The sequence below is a fragment of the Colias croceus genome, chromosome 3 (assembly GCF_905220415.1).
Source record: "Colias croceus chromosome 3, ilColCroc2.1".
Classification (NCBI taxonomy): Eukaryota; Metazoa; Arthropoda; class Insecta; order Lepidoptera; family Pieridae; genus Colias; species Colias croceus.
Window position 1 is genome coordinate 939,168 of NC_059539.1, and position 19,237 is coordinate 958,404.

Sequence of the window (19,237 nt, forward strand, 5' to 3'; positions counted from 1 at the left end):
TATTTTTATGCGTAGGTAAAAATCAGTCATTCACATGCCCACGAATACGCAAACCCAGAAGTGTAGTCGACGGTATTTACAGATGTATTTTTTCAGATTTAAATATTTTATTACATTTCTATAGGCTTAGTCCACACCCAGCTTAAATTTTTTAATCTGATGAAATGGTGAATTAATTTCTGATCTGTCATTTATGACATGTCTGAATGTGAATTGTGATTGAAGATTGTGTCGGCTTTGCAAATTATATTCATTTGCCTGGTTAATTTTTAAGTTTTGCAGATAATACTGTAATACTATCACTTTTATTGTTTATCACATTATTAATGTTGCGAGTGGAATACTAGGAGAAAAATGCAACCTACAACAATGCTTCCTAAACTTTCTGACACAACCCAAACTATGTAAGATATCAATTTTAGTTTTATTTTTATTCATGATGGTCACAAAACAACTCATTCATAATACAATTTTAATTTCAAATTAAAGCTATGTTACCTCTGATTATTTACGATCTAGAAAACAATTCGTAAACTCGTTTCTTTCATAACCTGCTGTTTTTTGACAAGTTGAATAATAATTTTAACTCTCAATTTATATTCGTAGATCATTTTCCGAGGAAGATGATACATGCAGCGCGGAGGTGTTCGCCACTGACGTTGTGGTCACTTCAAATCTTGGCAATCATAACCATGGGAGTTCCAAAGTCAAGCTTACGAATCTCGTAGATTACAACTGGGAGGCTAAGTTTTACCCTGGCCGGTTGATAGACGTACACAATAGTGGAAAATATTTGGCATACTGTATTAAGGGTGAGTGCGATTTTTGTAACTATATTTATGACTAGGTTTCCGCCCGCGGCTTCGCCCGCGCAGTCAAAGAAAAACCCGCATAGTTCTCGTTCCCGTGGGATTTCCGGGATCGCATCATTTTCCAGGGATAAAAAGTAGCCTATGTCCTTTCTCGGGTATCAAAATATCTCCATACCAAATTCCATGAAAATTGGTTCAGTAGTTTAGGCATGATTGAGTAACAGACAGACAGACAGAGTTACTTTTGCATTTATAATATTAGTATGGATAATGTCAGTGTGATTATCATCATTAATAAATAAATCAATGAGGCAAATTTACACAATAATATTATAAATAGGCGCAAACATTGTTAAGTAACAAAAATCCCTGTTTCTGGTGTAATTTTGTTCAATATGCCATCTCTTCCACATTTTACTGACAGTATAATTTATAATTTTTACACATTTCAGCACCTAGTTCAGTGGATGGTATGGTTAGAGTCGTGTATTTGGAGCCAGGTGTCAATGAGAGATCACTCATCAAAGGGATGAAAGGAGAGGTAAATATTTATGATTATTTCTAACAGTATCATCTATATATATAAAAACTAGCGGTCCGCCCCGGCCTCGCCCGTGGTACATATGAAAAATAGATGTTGGCCGATTCTCAGACCTACCCAATATGCTTACCAAATTTCAGAGGAATCGGTCAAGCCGTTTCGGAGGAGTATGTAGACTAACATTGTGACACGAGAATTTTATATATAAGATGAAACCCGTTTCGCGTTGTCACGGCATCACGCGTGAACGTGTGGACCGATTTCGATAATTCTTTTTTTATTATATTCCTTGAAGCATGAGGAAGGTTCTTATGTAGAGAAAACATAAATAAGTACCACGGGCGAAGCCAGGGCGGACCTCTAGTATTATAATAATATTTAAAAGGTCAACTATTTTAATTTGAATGAATTTAAAAATACTTTAAAAGAACTTAATCTAATATATAAAAATCAATGCCACTTTTCGTTGTAATTCCATAACTCGAGAACGGCTGAACCGATTTCGATAATTCTTTTTTTATTATATTCCTTGAAGTACGAGGATGGTTCTTATGTAGAGAAAACGTTAATATGTACCACGGGCGAAGCCGGGGCGGACCGCTAGTATATTATTATATTTAGATACCAGCTTTTTTATTTTAATTGTTTTTTCTTTTTTCAAATAGCATGTATATAAGTTTTTCAATAAATTTCAATGGCCAGTAAGTTAATTTGAAATGTTTTATTTCAGGTACAAGATTTAGCATTTGCATTCATACAGAATCAAGTGCTGCTGGCCTGTATCGATGAACTGGGGTACATTTACGTCCATGAAATTGAACTAATAGATAATAGACTAAGGTACGCAGATTATAAATGAATTTGTTGGCTGCTTGTTTTTTAAATGATGATTATGAATTATAGATGGATTTCTTCCTTTCCATTTACCTAGTTATTCTATAAATTTTGAGTGATAATAAAATTTTCAAGTAAAGATATATAGCATAAATAAACCTGTTATGTAGAAGTGAGCACTTAGCCTTATTTGAAATATTTTTTTCATAAAAATAAATATGTGACAAAAAATTATTCTAAGAAAAAGCAACTTCATTGATTCATTATTAAAATTTTCAGATGTACACTAATGGTGGAAATTCAAGAGGACACTGGCATGGGTGGTTCTGCTCATCTCCTTGCGTGGTGCCCGTATATACCTGACGAAGAGGATGACTCCACAGATGACGATGTTGCTAAGATGCTGCTCACAACACACTCTAATGTTGGTAAGTAGTTCGATAGGTGTGGTATATACTAGTGGTATTTTTCTAGAAAAATTGCTGTGCATGCATTTTTAAGTTCACACAATTTTCTCTTAATACTTTGGCATTTAACAAACATATTATAAAAAATAATATTCAGTCTTTTGTATAAAAATGTATCACATCAACCTGCTTTAATTGCAATGTGAGTGATGTTTATAAAACGTTTTTAATATTATACAATGTGTAAAATTAATGTTGAGGCACTCAGGTCTCTCTTTGATTGTTATAACCAATATCCTTATCCTGTCTTAATATATTATACATGCGGAGATGTGTTTTTTGTTTGTCTTTATTTCCCGTAGCAAAGGAGTGAATATAACCTGGATAAAAAAATATAATAACCTGGAGATAGTCAGTAATCTCTAAAGCTACATTTACCGCTAATTTTTTTTACCACGCGTGCGAATCCTCGGTTTCAAGCTATAACATAACATTATTCACAGCGCGTATGTGGAACGTGCGCGAAGTATGCGCGCTAGCCACGCCCACAACGGGGGCTACGCCCTCAGTGGCAGCGAGCACCGCACTAGCTCGGGGTGCAGGGCGTACGGCCGGCTCGCACGCGGCCCCGCTGCGGGCGGCGGCCTTCTCGCCGGACGGGACTGCGCTGGCGACCGCGGCTGATGATGGCTATGTTATGTTTGCGCAGGTGGGTGGGATACACGGTGTTACACATTATATTGTATGAGATGTGTAAAAATTATTTGGAGTTAGTAACTGTGTCAACGAAAGCGATAATAAAATTACTTTTGTATTATTATGCGAAAGTAAGTTGGTTTGTTGATTGAAATGTTTCGTAATTCATAATTTATTTTTAAAAATCCTTGAATTAGAGCAGTTGTCCAACGTTATTAAATTATACTAATTTTTTTAATATCATCTGAATCTAATTTGAAATTCAAGCGAATACAAAGAACAAAACAATCCTGCAGTTGCCTATCCCATATCTTGTGGTCAAGCACTTGCCTATCGACAAAAAAAGAAATCTTAAAATCTGAATTAATGTTGCTGAACAAATCCATAGGTATACATAAACAGTTCGACAAGTCCCCGCTGCCTGCACAAGTGGCAGCCGCACGAAGGCAAGCCTCTCACTTGCCTCTTCTTTTTGGACAACCACAAGAATTATAATGCTGAGTAAGTAATTAAGTTTTCTAAATTCAAATATTGTTCAAAAATAAATGCAATAGTTAAAAATTGTGACTTTATTCAATGTTTATCTTACATTCCGATGTAACATTTCGCAAAAACTGACTTCAAGAGAATTTATCAGTAACTTAAATGTGTGAGTTTTCACTCTTCCTATTATGACGATACATTGTTGTTGAAGTTCACTTCTTTAGGCGCTTTGACAGGAAAATTCCAAGGTCACGGAGAAAGGCAACGATTTTTGTATCTTTCAATCTTGTCAAAGAAGTTTCACTTCTGACACGTGTGCTCGGGACACACGATCTTTTTTTATTTAATATAATTCAGAAGATCGAATTTCGATTGTCCTCACGTGATCCTTACTTTCTAGCGTCCAATTCTGGAAGTTCGCTGTAACCGGGGCGGACAACAACACAAACATAAAGATCTGGTCCTGCAAATCGTGGACCTGTCTCCAGAGCATCACCTTCACACCACCGCTAGGAGCTGAACCGGCCCTCGGGATGAAGGCTCAGCTCGATATCAGTGCTAATTACTTGTTACTGTCGGACTTTAAAGCGAGGAGTCTCTATGTGCTGAACATGGCAAGAGACGGTGGGGATAGCGCCGCGTATTGTCGCAGTGTGGCCGAGTTTCTTTTGCCGTATCAAGTGCTGGGATTCTGTATTGTGGATGCCGGTGAGTTTTTAGCATTTTGTAGTTATTTATAGTGGCATAGCATAGTGTAGCATGGGATAGTCGAACCTAAAAAGAAAACTCCAGCTGAATATCAGCGCTAATTACTTCCTGCTGTCGGACTTCAAAGCGAGGAGTCTCTATGTGCTGAACATGGCTAGAGATGGTGGGGATAGTGCCGCGTACTGTCGCAGTGTGGCCGAGTTTCTGCTGCCGTATCAAGTGCTGGGATTCTGTATTGTGGATGCCGGTGATTTTTCGTGATTTATTATATTATTAAAATAGGGACACGAGATTAATTGTATGCGTACATTTAGAAAATGCACAGCACTTTGTCCTCGTGTCTTTGAATTGACAGTGAATTAAAAAAAAATTGCCTATGTTCATAAATAAGTTACTTGGTAAATATTATGTAGATAGATGATTTTGCACTAATTAAACAAAGAAATCATCAATTCTATTACTATTATACGAAATATTTATGGAATCTCAAAATATTGATATATTCAGACTTCCAGTGAACTATACAAAATTTTTACATGTGTAAAATATCATATAGTAGAGCCATTTTAATAGGCAACATTTGACAGTTCAACTAAATTCAACAACGTAACCTAGTAACGACGACATAGAATAACATGATATTTCGTTTTGTTAGAACTGCACATTTGCTTAACTTTTTTCAATTACGATTACATATTTATAATAATAATGACCGATAGAAGTAATTTTAAGATTTCATTTTACTGATAAACCATTCTAAACATAATAAACGATTTCTGAATTGAATAACTGACGTCGCTACAATTTTGTGTCATTAAACCTTTTTTCTTTTTAAATACCAGAGATGTTACTCTAAAAATCGAAATCTGACATCTAGAATCGAATGCATTGATTACTTGTGAATAAAAATCATCGTAAATTAGTAAATTCGATTGACAAATGTATCAAATCCGTATCGATTAATTCACTTTAATCGATTTTTTGAAGCAGGTTACCTCTCTTCGAAGATAAAATTGATAGACGTCAAATGTTGCCTATTAAATTGGCTCGACTATAATAATATGTATGTATGTGTGTCCTCACTCAAACACATATGGTCAAGAAATTTTTATTTGTCCTACAGAGGAGCAGGCAGTTAAATGCGAGTCGCGTTGCGAAGACCCCTTCCACAGGAACGGTTCAGCCGCTGACGACTCACCCACTCACTTTGACTTACATGTAAGTAAACTTTAATAAATAAAATAATGATAATTTTTGAATGAATGATTTTCTATAAAATTTATATTGATTTTTGTTGTTTTGGAGATTTATCGAGATTTTTTCTGTTTTTTTTTTTCGAAGTGTTTGTACAACATTGTTACATTATACAAGGTGTTAAAATGTGATGTACTATGATCAAATATTTTATTTAGTATAAAATATCATCATCTAAGAAAGTATAAGTTCCATTGACACTAAATCTGGGACACCCTGTATAGTATTATTTTTTATTTTTATCAACAGGACAACGACATAACGTGCGCGGATATAGGTGCAGGTGCGAAACGCACCAGACTGCGGTTATACCTCGTGCAGCCGAAGGGCCTTCAGGAGGCAGACCTGCTGTATATGCACCGCGCTCCTGAGACACACACACACGGTAATATACACACACACATGGAAATATACACATACACACTCACGTGCAGTCATAAACAACACGCTCACACAAGTACAGTAACACGCAGGAACGCACACGCACGCACATATTACGTATATGTGCGTGCACGTACAAACACTCGCACGCACCGTGCAATCACGAGCCATTCGCACGGTATCACTCCAACATACATACACACACATGGATACACTTATCATCCGTACATCTTTTAAAAACAAAAAAAATATTCTTGAAAACAATTATTAAGTTTTATTAAATCCACCACCTTATCCACTTAATGCATAAAAACAATGAACAAATTAAAAAAAAATCTGGTCTTTACAAATTAATTTATTTCCACACTATTTTATGAACATTTTTATCTGGTCCATTGAACCCAACTCCATTGTTTTAACACGACTCTCTTACAGACATGTTACAACTAGACGCAGACGTAGAAAGCTTAACACTAGAGGAGCCCACAGAGGACGAGATGCCTGCAAATATATTGCAACAGCAGACGCAGCAGCTGAAGAATTTGCTGATGAGAGCGCAGGTGGGTAGATTGTTAATTTTTAACGGATTTAAACCCGTTAAAATTATAATGTGATTTTGTGATTCATAAAATAATGCGATCGTTTTAACCGAGTGATCGTCAATACCGAAGTGATGTATAAGATCTATACATATAATAAATCTGTAGAAGGGTCAATTCTGTACATTGAAAATATTGAAAAAATAAATACCAGGGGGTGTTACTGGATCAATACCAAACCCAAATATGTGATTAAAAAAATTTTTGTCTGTCTGTCTGTCTGTCTGTATGTGAAGGCATCACGTGAAAACTAACGGTTCGATTTCGATGAAACTTGGTATAATTATACCTTATTATCCTGGGCGTAAAATAGGATACTTTTTATCCTGGAAAAATACGTAGAAAAAAATTAATCTTATTTTTTCAGTTTTATCCATAGACGTTGTTCTGTAGAACCGCGAACACACGTTGCGTATTATTAATTATTATTATAGGCCTAGCCGTATTTGGGTCCAATAGTATTTATAAGATGTCATTGTCAGAGTTACTCAAAATGGAGAAATAAACCATCCACGCGAAGACCGACATCCGCGCGGACGGAGTCGCGGGCGGACGCTTTATTGACAACAAAGTATACAAGCCGCACAGAAACAGAAAAAAAAGTAAGAACAAAAACATGGTGAAAAAAAAAACAAACTTAAAAACTAAAACAATATACCTATATTTGCAGCCACAACCGAACAGCCTAATCAATCCTCGACCAGAATCGCCGAGCAGCATGCCGCAGCTGAATTTGATGACACCAGATGCCTTTAGGTAATAAATTAGTGTTCTACACGCTTTGCTCGCATTATTAGAGCTAGCGCGCACGAGCAACTTTTCTCTCCGCAACTATTTTGTCTCTCCACCCATGGGCTAGTATGAAAGTGCGCGCACGTAGCGACGCAACTCCCCATACAATTGACGGGAGAGACAAAATAGTTGCGAAGACAAAAATTGCTCGTGCGCGCTAGCTCTTATTATCCTTATATGTCGCGTGATAGTAGTAATTTGTTAAAAAAAAGTGCCGAGCACATGTATCAGAAGTGAGACTCCTTTGGCAAGATTCAAAGATCCAAAATCGTCACCTTGCACCGTGACGTGACGGTGTTGCCACGACGCGACCTTGAAATTTTACTCTCAACGCGCCTAAAGAAGGTTCCCTTCAAATAATCATGCATCTTTTATTTTTTGTTTAAATGCACTCAATAAAAAAACAATAAAAATCTTACAATATTATACTTAGCAAGCTTTTAGAACAAGTGAATTAAATATTTTATTGAAGTGAAACTTCTTTATCGGGGTTGGAAAAAAATGTAGTGTAATATTTTTTCGTTACGCGTGACATTTTTCCGTTACGCGCCATCTTTTTCTTATCCCTACCACGTGTGATTCGATGTATTTCTGTAAAGTTGCATATAGTAATTTTCTTTTTGAAAAATAAGGTTATAAAGAAGTTTCACTTCTTACGTGTGTACACTAGTACACGCACATATTTTTTTTTCAATATCACGCTTCTTCATATTTTTTTATATTTCAGTTCGCCGGGCAAGCGTGATGAAGAAGAAGTGGTTGTGACAGCACAAGAGAATGGGAATCCCCTACTGGCTGCTGGTATGTGATATTTATTTATTTTATGTAAATATTAAATAAATAAATTCCATTAGATACTATTAAACGCCCCCACTTTGTCGGTGATGTTAAATTTTTAATTCGTTTTTCGATGCGATTGAAGTTTTTTAGTTCAATAAACATTTTCTATTAGAAATTTGTATTATTCTATCATTTTGGAATATAGTCATTAATATTGTAGCTATTAATTACAACTGTTTTTATTTATTTGTACAGAGTGCGAAGAAGAGGTGTTGGTTAGCGAGGGATCGGTCAAGCAGGTGTCGGGTGGCTCATCACCAAGTAGAGAAGTGCAGCAAATTATGTCGCATAATGACTATTACAAGGTCAGTTTTATATTAAACTAGCTTCCGCCCACGACTTTGTACGTGCATCCCCGTTTTTCCCCGTTCCCGCAAGAATTTCGGGAAATCATTTCTTAGGGGACGCCTACGTTATGACATCTACCTGCATGCCAAATTTCAGCCCGATACGTCCAGTGGTTTGGGCTGTGCGTTGATAGATCACTATATCAGTCACCTTTGAATTTTATATATATAGATACTATTTTTTGGAGTTTCGTTTCGATTGTCGTTTCTTGAATTTATGAATGGATAAATGAATGACAATGCTATTGCCTTGAAATTACATAAAGCAGAGACAAGACTTAACAGAATCAGCAAAGGGCGGCCTTATCGCTTGGTAGCGAACTCTACCAGGCAACCCAACAATCAGAGGAAATATAACGATATGTTTAAATTGTTATAAATTAATTCCCAACTGGCAACCCGAACCGAGTGGGTGGTTATGAAAATGAGCTGAACAGCGGATTTGACACTTTCCGTTGGGCTCTCGTACGTAACGGTCGTTGTGGTTGTGCTTAGTTGTGTATAATTATTTTGAGTTGATTATTATTTTATTGTTGAAAGTAGACATATAAAGTCATTTTGTAAGGAATAAAATCTTTCTAGGTTGAATTTAAAATCGTTAAGAATATTATATTCATTATTCATATTAGATTTCACAAAATCCCACTTTATGATATTATAATTAATAAAAAAGTGTAGATAAGTTATCCATCCAGGATAGGCACATAGATAGGCTAATTAGCCACATTTATTGCCTTTTTTTAATTAGCCTCTTTTTCGCATACAAAAAAATTCAATCATGCCACATTACATTGTCATGTTATACCATTTTATAAGTTCAAAAAATATATTTTAATGTTAATGTATATTTTATTTATGTTATACAGGAGGAAGAAGAAGAGGAATCACAACCATCTCCCGAGGAGGGGGAGACCACTTTCCCCGCAGACTTGTATGTGTCACCCGAGAAACCACCGCCGCCAGCTAAATTACAACATTCGAGTGAGATATATTATAAATCTATACTAATATTATAAAGCTGAAGAGTTTGTTTGTTTGTTTGAACGCGCTAATCTCGGGAACTACTGGTCCGATTTGAATAATTATTCCCGTGTTAGATAGTCCATTTATCGAGGAAGGCTATAGGCTATAATATATCGTCATGCTAAGATCAACAGGAGCGGAGCAATGCGGGTGAAACCGCGGGGAACATCTAGTAATTAAATAAGGCTTAAGAAACTTTGATAAAACGCAAATTATAAACTTTTTCCTGGGAATTCGTTCTGAATAAAACGGAAAATAGCAATGGAATTTTATAATATTGCCATTTCGTTCAACGGTTCGTTTAAAAAAGCCTTGGGTGGCGTTGCACATCTTATTTCGTTTTATTAATGTTCAAAGTCATTATGAAAATAAAACTATGCCTAATAGACTCATAGGCAGAGTTTTGCTTCAGAAAATTTTTAAAAAGAAAATCTAGTTTATTATTTTCCCTCAATACATTCATAACTAAATGTTATTTACTTTCAGATAGCGACGTATCCTGGCCTCAAATATCGCTAGCTCAGATAACAGAAGCGAATCAACGCAAGGCTTCAAGTGATAAAACTAGCCAACCGCTACCGGCGCCGCCTGTACCTGTGGATGACGTCACGAGAGCTAAATTAGATGCGCTCGAAGAGAAGATTGATAAATTGACAGGTACGGGGTAAAAATTTCACCAGTTCTCGATAGAACTGCTTATTTTTAAGAATACAGCTAATCTTAATATATATAAATCTCGTGTCACAATGTTTGTCCTCAATGGACTCCTAAACCAGTGTGTACGTGGTATATTTTTTCACTTGTTAGTCATTGCTTGTAAATGATGTAATTATTTTGTTAGTATTAGTGTTAAGTTTAGAAAATGATTTTATGGCATCGTTTTGCATTTAAAACGCTTATTGTTCATGATAGATTATTATTAGTGTTTTGTGATTGCTGATTTACGAGAATATTAAGTTATGGGTTTAATTTCCGATGGGCCCTGGAGGCAAAGTACTTGAGATAATAAAGATAGCAAATTTTGCTAAATAAAGGTATGTTTCCTACATACCTTTATTTTTAAAAATAAATAGTACTGCATTCAAATATTTTCGAAAATTCACTTGCATCTAACTAATCGACTTTTAGCAAAATTTGTTAATGTATTTCAAGTACTTTCCCTCCAGGGCCTATCAAAAATGTGCACACTGCATTGGCTATGTGCGAAGTGGGTGGTAGGGAACGGCAAATCGACCGTAGCGCACGACGTGACAGAAATGTGAATTAATTCTGGGCTGTCATGTGTCAAATTGCTTTATTTTCATAACTTCCTTTATAATTTTAAGTAAAAACGTAAAAATTAGCGATATGGGTCATAGTACATGCTGTGTCGTAAATTGTAAAAACAATGGGAAAAACAGTTCCTGCAAGTTTAATTCGTTTCCAACATCAAAGTGGACATTACAGCAAAGACAAAAATGGATAGCTGCTGTTCACAGCAGTTCTCTTCAGAGAAAAAAATATTTTTCACGAGGAAGAAAATCGCTAGGTATAATATACACACTCACTTTTTACACTATTTTTTTCAATTTCGTTGAAAAACTAGTCGAAAATCAATATCACAAAAATATCTTATCTAGTTGACATGATTTGACAGATGACAAGTCCTGAATAGTTGCGGCCACTAGGGGCGCTGTCATCGCGCACACAACGAATATACGTATTTTAAAAGTGCGTATATGTTCGCAGAGCTAGTGACAGCGCAGTCCCGCGAAGTGCGAGCAGCACGCGGCGAAGCGCGCAGTGCGCGGGAGCAGCTCGAGCGCGTGCTGCACGACCACGCGCAACAAGCTAACGTCGCTATGGAGACGGCGTTTGCTAACGGGTATTTATTTGTTTGTTTTCATGTAGGTAGTTGCCAGTAGGCAAGTTTTACACGCTAAATAACAGCAGAGGAAAGGGCTTATAACATTATTTTTTAGCGGTGGATTTTTCAAAAATATAGCGTACGCTTAATGTTGACTCTTGAACAATTATCGATTGAAATCTATAGCTTTTCGCCGTTATCGTTATAGACAAACGGAATTACATTTTTTTAATGTTTTAAAATATTTAAACTTGTATATGTCCGTGCTCACACATTGTAATATACGTCCACACAAATCCTAGAGGGTATTTTAACGAACATAACTTATACAACAACATAAATTAATTTTTATGCGGGTATATGCGTGTTCAAAAATTTTAACAATTATGTTACTTAAAAATTGTTTTCTAGCATATAAATAAAGATATTTTTTAACTTACATTATTAATTTTAACACTAGCGAGCTTTGTACGGGATCAGATCGTGCCGTATATGAAAATTGTCCTGAAATATTTATTTATTTATATTTTCTTGCAGCTGGGAACGTATAGCTCGTATCGGTGAATCAGCCGGTATAAGCGCGGCACAAGCTGCAGGACTTGGTGCTACTCGAACATTGGAACAGCTTTCTACTAACCTACAACGGGAAGTTGCTACCAAGCTGGCCGCTACTGATCAGATGCTGCGGACTAATATTGACAAAATCGCTAATAGCAAGGTAACATTGGACTACCATAATTGTAGCACTTGTTAATTTTTATTCAATTCGTTCCGTTATATACATATTTCAAATATCTTATATATACAGTAATCTCGGATTTTTTAAGTTAGCATTACTGAATTTGATATTTTTGGTTTTATTGTATTTAAATGCTTTATAAATATAAATTAATAAAGTATAGAAAAAAAATGATCACGAGGCGGGACTCGAACTCGCATCCTTTCACGCCAATCCGGGGCGGATGCCTGACCAATTCAGCCACTCGTGACCCGCCAGAGCGATCGAATTTATTATATTCTTTCAGTTTTATTTGTCTAAGGGACACACCGCTCGCCATCTATATAGATGATTAACAACCATCTCAACCAGTCGAAACATTTTTCAATGAATACAATATTGTAACGATGGAACACGTTAACATTACTTTCAATATTATACGTCGTACGCGTCGACTCGCGCCTAACTTCAGTCCGGTCAAAATTTATCGAGAGTACGAGAGTATTTATTAAAATGTTTCCTGCACAGGTGCTAGCGGACCGTCTGAGCAGCCTGGTGGCGGGCGCGGTGGGCGAAGCAGCGCGGGCTGCTCTGCGCGACGCGCTGCTGGAGCAGGCGCTGCCGCTGATGGAGAAGGCCCACGCGCAGGTGTTCCGCCAGATCAACCAGGCGTTCCAGGCCGGCACTAAGGAGTGTAAGTTGTGTAATTTAGTACTCACTTAGTGTGTAATATATGTCGCTGTGACTGATTGACGCTTCTTTAGCAAATAATTACGTAAAACTTCTTTAGCAAAATTCAAAGATATCAAAATAATCGCCTTATCCATGACATGACAGTACTGCCTTGACGCGACCTTGAAGGTTTACTTTCAACCCGCCTGAAAAAATTTCACTTAAAAAAATTGCATATAAATGATCGATTGAACGTTTTGTGTTATTAAGAGAATAAATTTTTGCTCATCAAAATTGCGGGTAGATTGAAAATTCGCCATTATTTATTTATTTATTTAGCCTTTATAATCCATGACATTTAGATACAGTTTACAACAAAAGATACATAATACATAAAAATATTAAAAATGCAGTTAGGTTAAATGTCCTGGCCCCTTTCGGGTATAGGCCTCCTCCAACTGTCCCCATTTCCTCCTGTTTCCAGCTGCCTTCATCCAGTCTTTGCCTGTCAATTGTAGAATATCATCAGCCCAGCGAGCCCTTGGTCTGCCTTTCTGTCTCTTGGGTCCTGGGCCTATCCATTTCGTGACCCTTTTTGGCCATCTATCTTCGGAGTAGCGGGCGATATGTCCAGCCCATTTCCATTTTAAGCGCTGTGCATGTTGTAACACGTCTATTACTTTGGTTTTTGCTCTGATTTTTGTGCTGTTGACTTTGTCTATGGTCTTGATGCCAAGGATACTTCTTTCCATAGACCGTTGGCACGTGCGTATTTTTGACATGGTAATGTGGTTAAAGATCCAAGTTTGGGCACCATATGATAAACAAGGCAACAGGCACGAGTCCATTACTTTTTTCTTTAGCTTCATTGGTAGTTTTGATTTTAGTATTTCCTTGTTACTCCAGTATTTATTCCACGTCAATTTGATTCTCCGGTCTATTTCGTCTAGATGTCTTGTCTTTTCAAATGATATTTGTTTTCCGAGGTAGATATAGCTCTCTACGTATTCAATAGGTGTTTGATTTATTCGTATAGGTTTCTTTATGCCATTGGTAGCTACTTTTGTTTTTGAGGTATTCAGTTGTAGGTCTACATTCGCGCTTGCAGCGCTTAGTTCTGTTAGCATTCCCTCTAGTTGATTTGGTGTTTTAGCGAAAAGAATTCGCCATTAATTAAACTTAATTTTTATTGCACTAAAATTATGATTTTGATATACAACTTGTGTTTGTCATAACAGTTGCAGCGAACACAGAAGCGGCAGCGCGCGCAGCAGCGGAACGCGGCGGCGCAGCAGCGGCTGCTTCGCTCCGAGCAGCGCTGGAGCAGCACGCGGACGCGCTGGCCCGCGCCGCGCCGCTGCACCCGCAGCACTTCGCCGCGCAGCTGCAGGAGGTCGCGCACAGGTGAGAGCAGCTGCAGAGCCAAAGTGAAGCAGCTGCAGGGGCACAGTGAGCAGCTGCAGTGACATAGTTAACGCAGCTGCAGGGGCACAGTGAGCAGCTGCAAAGGCAAAGTTAACGCAGCTGCAGGGGCACAGTGAGCATCTGCAAAGGCAAAGTTGACGCAGCCGCAGGGGCACAGTGAGCAGCTGCAAAGGCAAAGTTAACGCAGGTGCAGGGGCACAGTGAGCAGCTGCAAAGGCAAAGTTGACGCAGCCGCAGGGGCACAGTGAGCAGCTGCAAAGCAAAGTTGACGCAGCCGCAGGGGCACAGTGAGCATCTGCAAAGGCAAAGTTAACGCAGCTGCAGGGGCACAGTGAGCAGCTGCAAAGGCAAAGTTAACGCAGCTGCAGGGGCACAGTGAGCAGCTGCAAAGGCAAAGTTAACGCAGCTGCAGGGGCACAGTTAGCAGCTGCAAAGGCAAAGTTAACGCAGCTGCAGGGGCAAAGTGTGCTGCTGCAAAGGCAAAGTTAACGCAGGTGCAGGGGCACAGTGAGCAGCTGCAAAGGCAAATTTGACGCAGCCGCAGGGGCACAGTGAGCAGCTGCAAAGGCAAAGTTAACGCAGCTGCAGGGGCACAGTGAGCAGCTGCAAAGGCAAAGTTGACGCAGCCGCAGGGGCACAGTGAGCAGCTGCAAAGGCAAAGTTAACGCAGCTGCAGGGGCACAGTGAGCAGCTGCAAAGGCAAAGTTGACGCAGCCGCAGGGGCACAGTGAGCAGCTGCAAAGGCAAAGTTAACGCAGCTGCAGGGGCACAGTTAGCAGCTGCAAAGGCAAAGTTAAGGCAGCTGCAGGGGCACAGTTAGCAGCTGCAAAGGCAAAGTTAACGCAGCTGCAGGGGCACAGTTAGCAGCTGCAAAGGCAAAGTTAACGCAGCTGCAGGGGCACAGTTAGCAGCTGCAAAGGCAAAGTTAACGCAGCTGCAGGGGCACAGTTAGCAGCTGCAAAGGCAAAGTTAAGGCAGCTGCAGGGGCACAGTTAACGCAGCTTGAGCAGCACAGATAAAGCAGCTTTAGCGGCACGTCATCACATGGATACAGCTGTATGGATACAGCAGCATACACAGTAGGCAGCTGCAGTACATTCTGTACAATTTGTGCAGTTATAATGAATATACAGCGGTTAATAATTATGATCGTATATCTATCTGCAATATACCTAACCACCAAAAGATCGTACTGGTCCTTCGAGCCGGATTACACATAAATCAGTGTCTTTCTACATTCGCAGCGTTATTAATTCGATTTTTTAGGTTCTTACTGGTCCTTCGAGACATATAACACATTAATTAATTTTATATTTTTTTTACAGCGTATTAGAAAAGGAGATGAGTTGGTGGCGTGAACAAGCGCGTAGTGTTGCGCAAGCTTCACGCGCGCATTCGCCCGCCACGCCTGCACTCTCATTGGCTGATAGACAGGTGCGTTGTTTGTTTGTTTGTTTTGTGTTATTTTGTTTAGGAATTGGTTTGTTTTTTTTGCTTTTCTGTTTTAAAAAATTAAATGGGAGTTAAAAGTGACCATTAGATTACTAAAACTGATTATTTAAGCATTAAGTTACTTTTGAAAGAAATAAGTAACTTTTTTATTGTTGGTTGAAAAAATGCTCTTTCTTTTAAATTCTAAATTCTCAAAATTAATTATTATAAAACCCAATAACGATTTCAGAAAAGCTCCCGAAACATGCCCCGAAACTGTGTCCAAGAGTCCTTGCCATATTTACTCAGAGTATAATATGTTTAACTATTATTGTAGAATTTATTTTGCAATAATCTAGTATCTTGCGTTTCAAATTTAGATAAAATAGTTTTGAAATTTGTGAGAATTATAATACTTACTACATTCTAGAAACATTCTGTACTACATACCACTTCTTTCTCAAGTTACAACTCTGTTCCTGTAGCAGTTTTAGTGACAACAAGTTACTGTAAATGTATTTTAGTTTTATATTCAGTAGTTCGCTGCCTCAGCCGTTTAACATTATGTATAACACACAAAATTTACATTGTTCTAAATAATCCATCATCATCATCATCTCCCTTTTTGACAAGTATTACACCTCCATTCGTTCCACAGTTGCAAGTGAGCCAGATCCAATCCCTCATAATGAACGGGGACGTGAACGGCGCGTTCCAGCTCGCGCTATCCGCATCAGACCTGAGCCTCGTAGTTGGAGCCTGTAGGGGAGCAGAACCGGCGCGCGTGTTCGGGCCGCCCTGCAGGCTGAAGCAGCACGTGCTGCTGTCACTCGTGCAGCAGCTCGCGGCGGACATGGCACGGGACACGCACCTGAAGCAGCGGTGAGTGTGACGTCACTGGCGCGATCCAGCTCGCGCTTAGTCGGCTGATGTGTTAGTAGGACGGCAAAACAGCGATCCAGCTAGCGCTCAATCTCGTGGTGTTATTAGAGGGCAAAACAACATGAAGGATCAATCGTGTTTCATTCCGTTTAACCTTCTTTTGATGCATTATCTGAAGGAATATGATACATTACAATGTTAAACTAACGAACAAAGACAAGAAAATCTCATTATTCAATAAAACATTTACTTGATTTCAATTAACTACATCCTCCATTTACAGATACCTGGAAGAAGCGGTAATGAACTTGGATACAACCAACCCCGTAACCCGAGAGCACTTACCCACAGTGATCCGCGAACTCCAGAAGCAGATCCTCTCCTTCCTACAGGCGAACCCTGGCCATGGGCTCACCAGGCAGTTCCGCATGCTGCTGATGGCCACAGAGGCCCTGGTGAAGAACACCGCTTGACAAACTTGCTGCCACTGTGCCTGTGCACGATACTCAGTGACATAAGTGTTAAGTGACAAGTGACAAAGTGCTAAGTGACAAAGTGTTAACTAAGTGACAGTGTTCAAGGGAATAAAACTGTTTATGAAGGACAATGATGATAATTGAAACTGATATGGAGTTATAGTAGTTGATTTGTTGGAAATTGGGGGGTGCCAAATCTCGTCAAAGATTAAGCAACTGTGCAGATGTTAATGTGTCTTGATTAAAATGGACTTGATATGATTAGCAAAGTGATTGTGGCAATTTGAAAAGTTATAAACTGATTAGACTTTATATTGATATTATTTTGTGCTGACTGCTTTTGATATTTTGTTTAAATATAGTATAAGACGTGTATATATATGTCTATTCATGTATAAGTGCCTCATTTAGAATCTAAATAAAGATTTTTTTTCTATATTGTTTTGACCTAACGGTGGTATTAATGTGCTTTTTTCCTTGACATTACATTTAATTACTATATTTACAAAAATACAGTTAAATATTTTTGTACTTTTTTTATAGTCAACAATAGCCTTTATTCTGCTGTTCCTATTTTGCTTATTAAAAAAATAATTTTTGTTAGCTTTTTACGAAAAAAGAATACTGAACTTTGACAAATCATTAACAAAATATACATAACCAATTTTTCTTTGTGTCTTGTGAAAAAATTGCCACCATACAAACTCTTAAACTTATGAGCCAAGACTGGTAATTTACATGTAATTACTAAAAAGAACAATACAATACTCAAGTCATACTATTTGTAACTATGTATTTTGAAAACATATCTATGATAATAACAAATTTCAGTAAAATTGTTCAGTAGTGTAATAATAATAAATAATGAACATGGCAACCCACATTATTCTATATATTCATGTTAATCGCTGAAAAGTGTATATTATTTTTAACCGACTTCATAAAAGGAGGTGGTTTTTGTAAATAATTGTCCCTGTTTTACTTAAATATACATTCAGTATTAATAGTTCAGGATACATCGCCCATTTTTGCAAGTGACTACTATCAAGCTAATTTTCCGTTTGTAGCTTTATTTTGATGAGACGCCCAATAATTTCGTGTACGAAAGTCTCGATTGTGGTAGCTAACAGAGATAACAAGGATAAAAATTTTTGATTTGATGGTTCTCAAATATTTATTACTAACTGATTTTTTTTTTTTGTTCAATCTCAAGATAATTACCTAAATTATTCGAAAAAATATTTGTCCTACAAAATCTATGGTTGGTTCAAAGAGTCCCCCTTTCCAAAGTGTATCGATAACGAGGTCATCATAAATGATTACTAACAAGCTGATTTTTTTGTTTTCACTTAGTTAATGTTTATATAATTCAACAGACATATTGTCCTACAAATTGCGTAATATATATTTGAGAACCATCAAATCAAAAAATTTTATCCTTGTTATCTCTGTTAGCTACCACAATCGAGAGTTTCGTACACGAAATTATTTGGTGTCTCATCAAAATAAAGCTACAAACGGAAAATCAGCTTGATAGTAGTCACTTGCAAAAATGGGCGATGTATCCTGAAATATAAAACAGACTCGAGTTTTTTGTTCCTTCCCGTTAGATTTATATAAAAAATATTACTAAAATATAAATGTGGATTAAAATATACGAACATTAAATTAAATATGTATCTTTATTTTTCTTATTTTTATTCCCACAATTTCTAAAATAAAATAAATGTCGAGAAATGAGAATAGATTCCATCTAAAACTTTAGTTTTTATTCATTTTGGTTTCATTTTTTATATCAAGCTGATGTTCTAGCTCTAGTACCTCTCGATCTTATTTTTATCCTATATATTTATGCTTATTTAATAACTTAACAAAACATTATTAGACCTTTGCCGATTATTTTTGAAACAAAAAAGATCATAGTATAGTAGAATGAAACCGTAGAAAAAGTGTGAGCTTTTTGAAATAAATAGATAGTAAATATAAATTATAAATCTTATATTATAAACTCATTTACATTAGGAATATAAATGCATAACATATTTTATCCTTTCATAAAATTGTTCATTT

At 37.4% G+C, this 19,237-nt stretch overlaps 1 protein-coding gene across 1 annotated transcript; it reads left to right on the top strand.

Annotated features, from left to right (window-relative positions):
* Positions 1-203: 203 nt before the first annotated feature.
* Positions 204-18,171, top strand: LOC123706159 (enhancer of mRNA-decapping protein 4-like). The gene is made up of 23 exons (XM_045655328.1): positions 204-404; positions 607-812; positions 1,265-1,353; positions 2,084-2,193; positions 2,467-2,615; positions 3,098-3,303; positions 3,679-3,791; positions 4,174-4,481; positions 5,605-5,699; positions 5,985-6,120; positions 6,552-6,676; positions 7,386-7,471; positions 8,235-8,308; positions 8,543-8,652; positions 9,561-9,675; positions 10,204-10,374; positions 11,446-11,581; positions 12,101-12,281; positions 12,810-12,975; positions 14,192-14,357; positions 15,704-15,812; positions 16,468-16,691; positions 16,975-18,171. The coding sequence occupies exons 1-23, from the start codon at positions 355-357 to the stop codon at positions 17,162-17,164; spliced, it is 3,315 nt and encodes a 1,104-aa protein (XP_045511284.1). The 5' UTR covers positions 204-354; the 3' UTR covers positions 17,165-18,171.
* Positions 18,172-19,237: the final 1,066 nt, after the last annotated feature.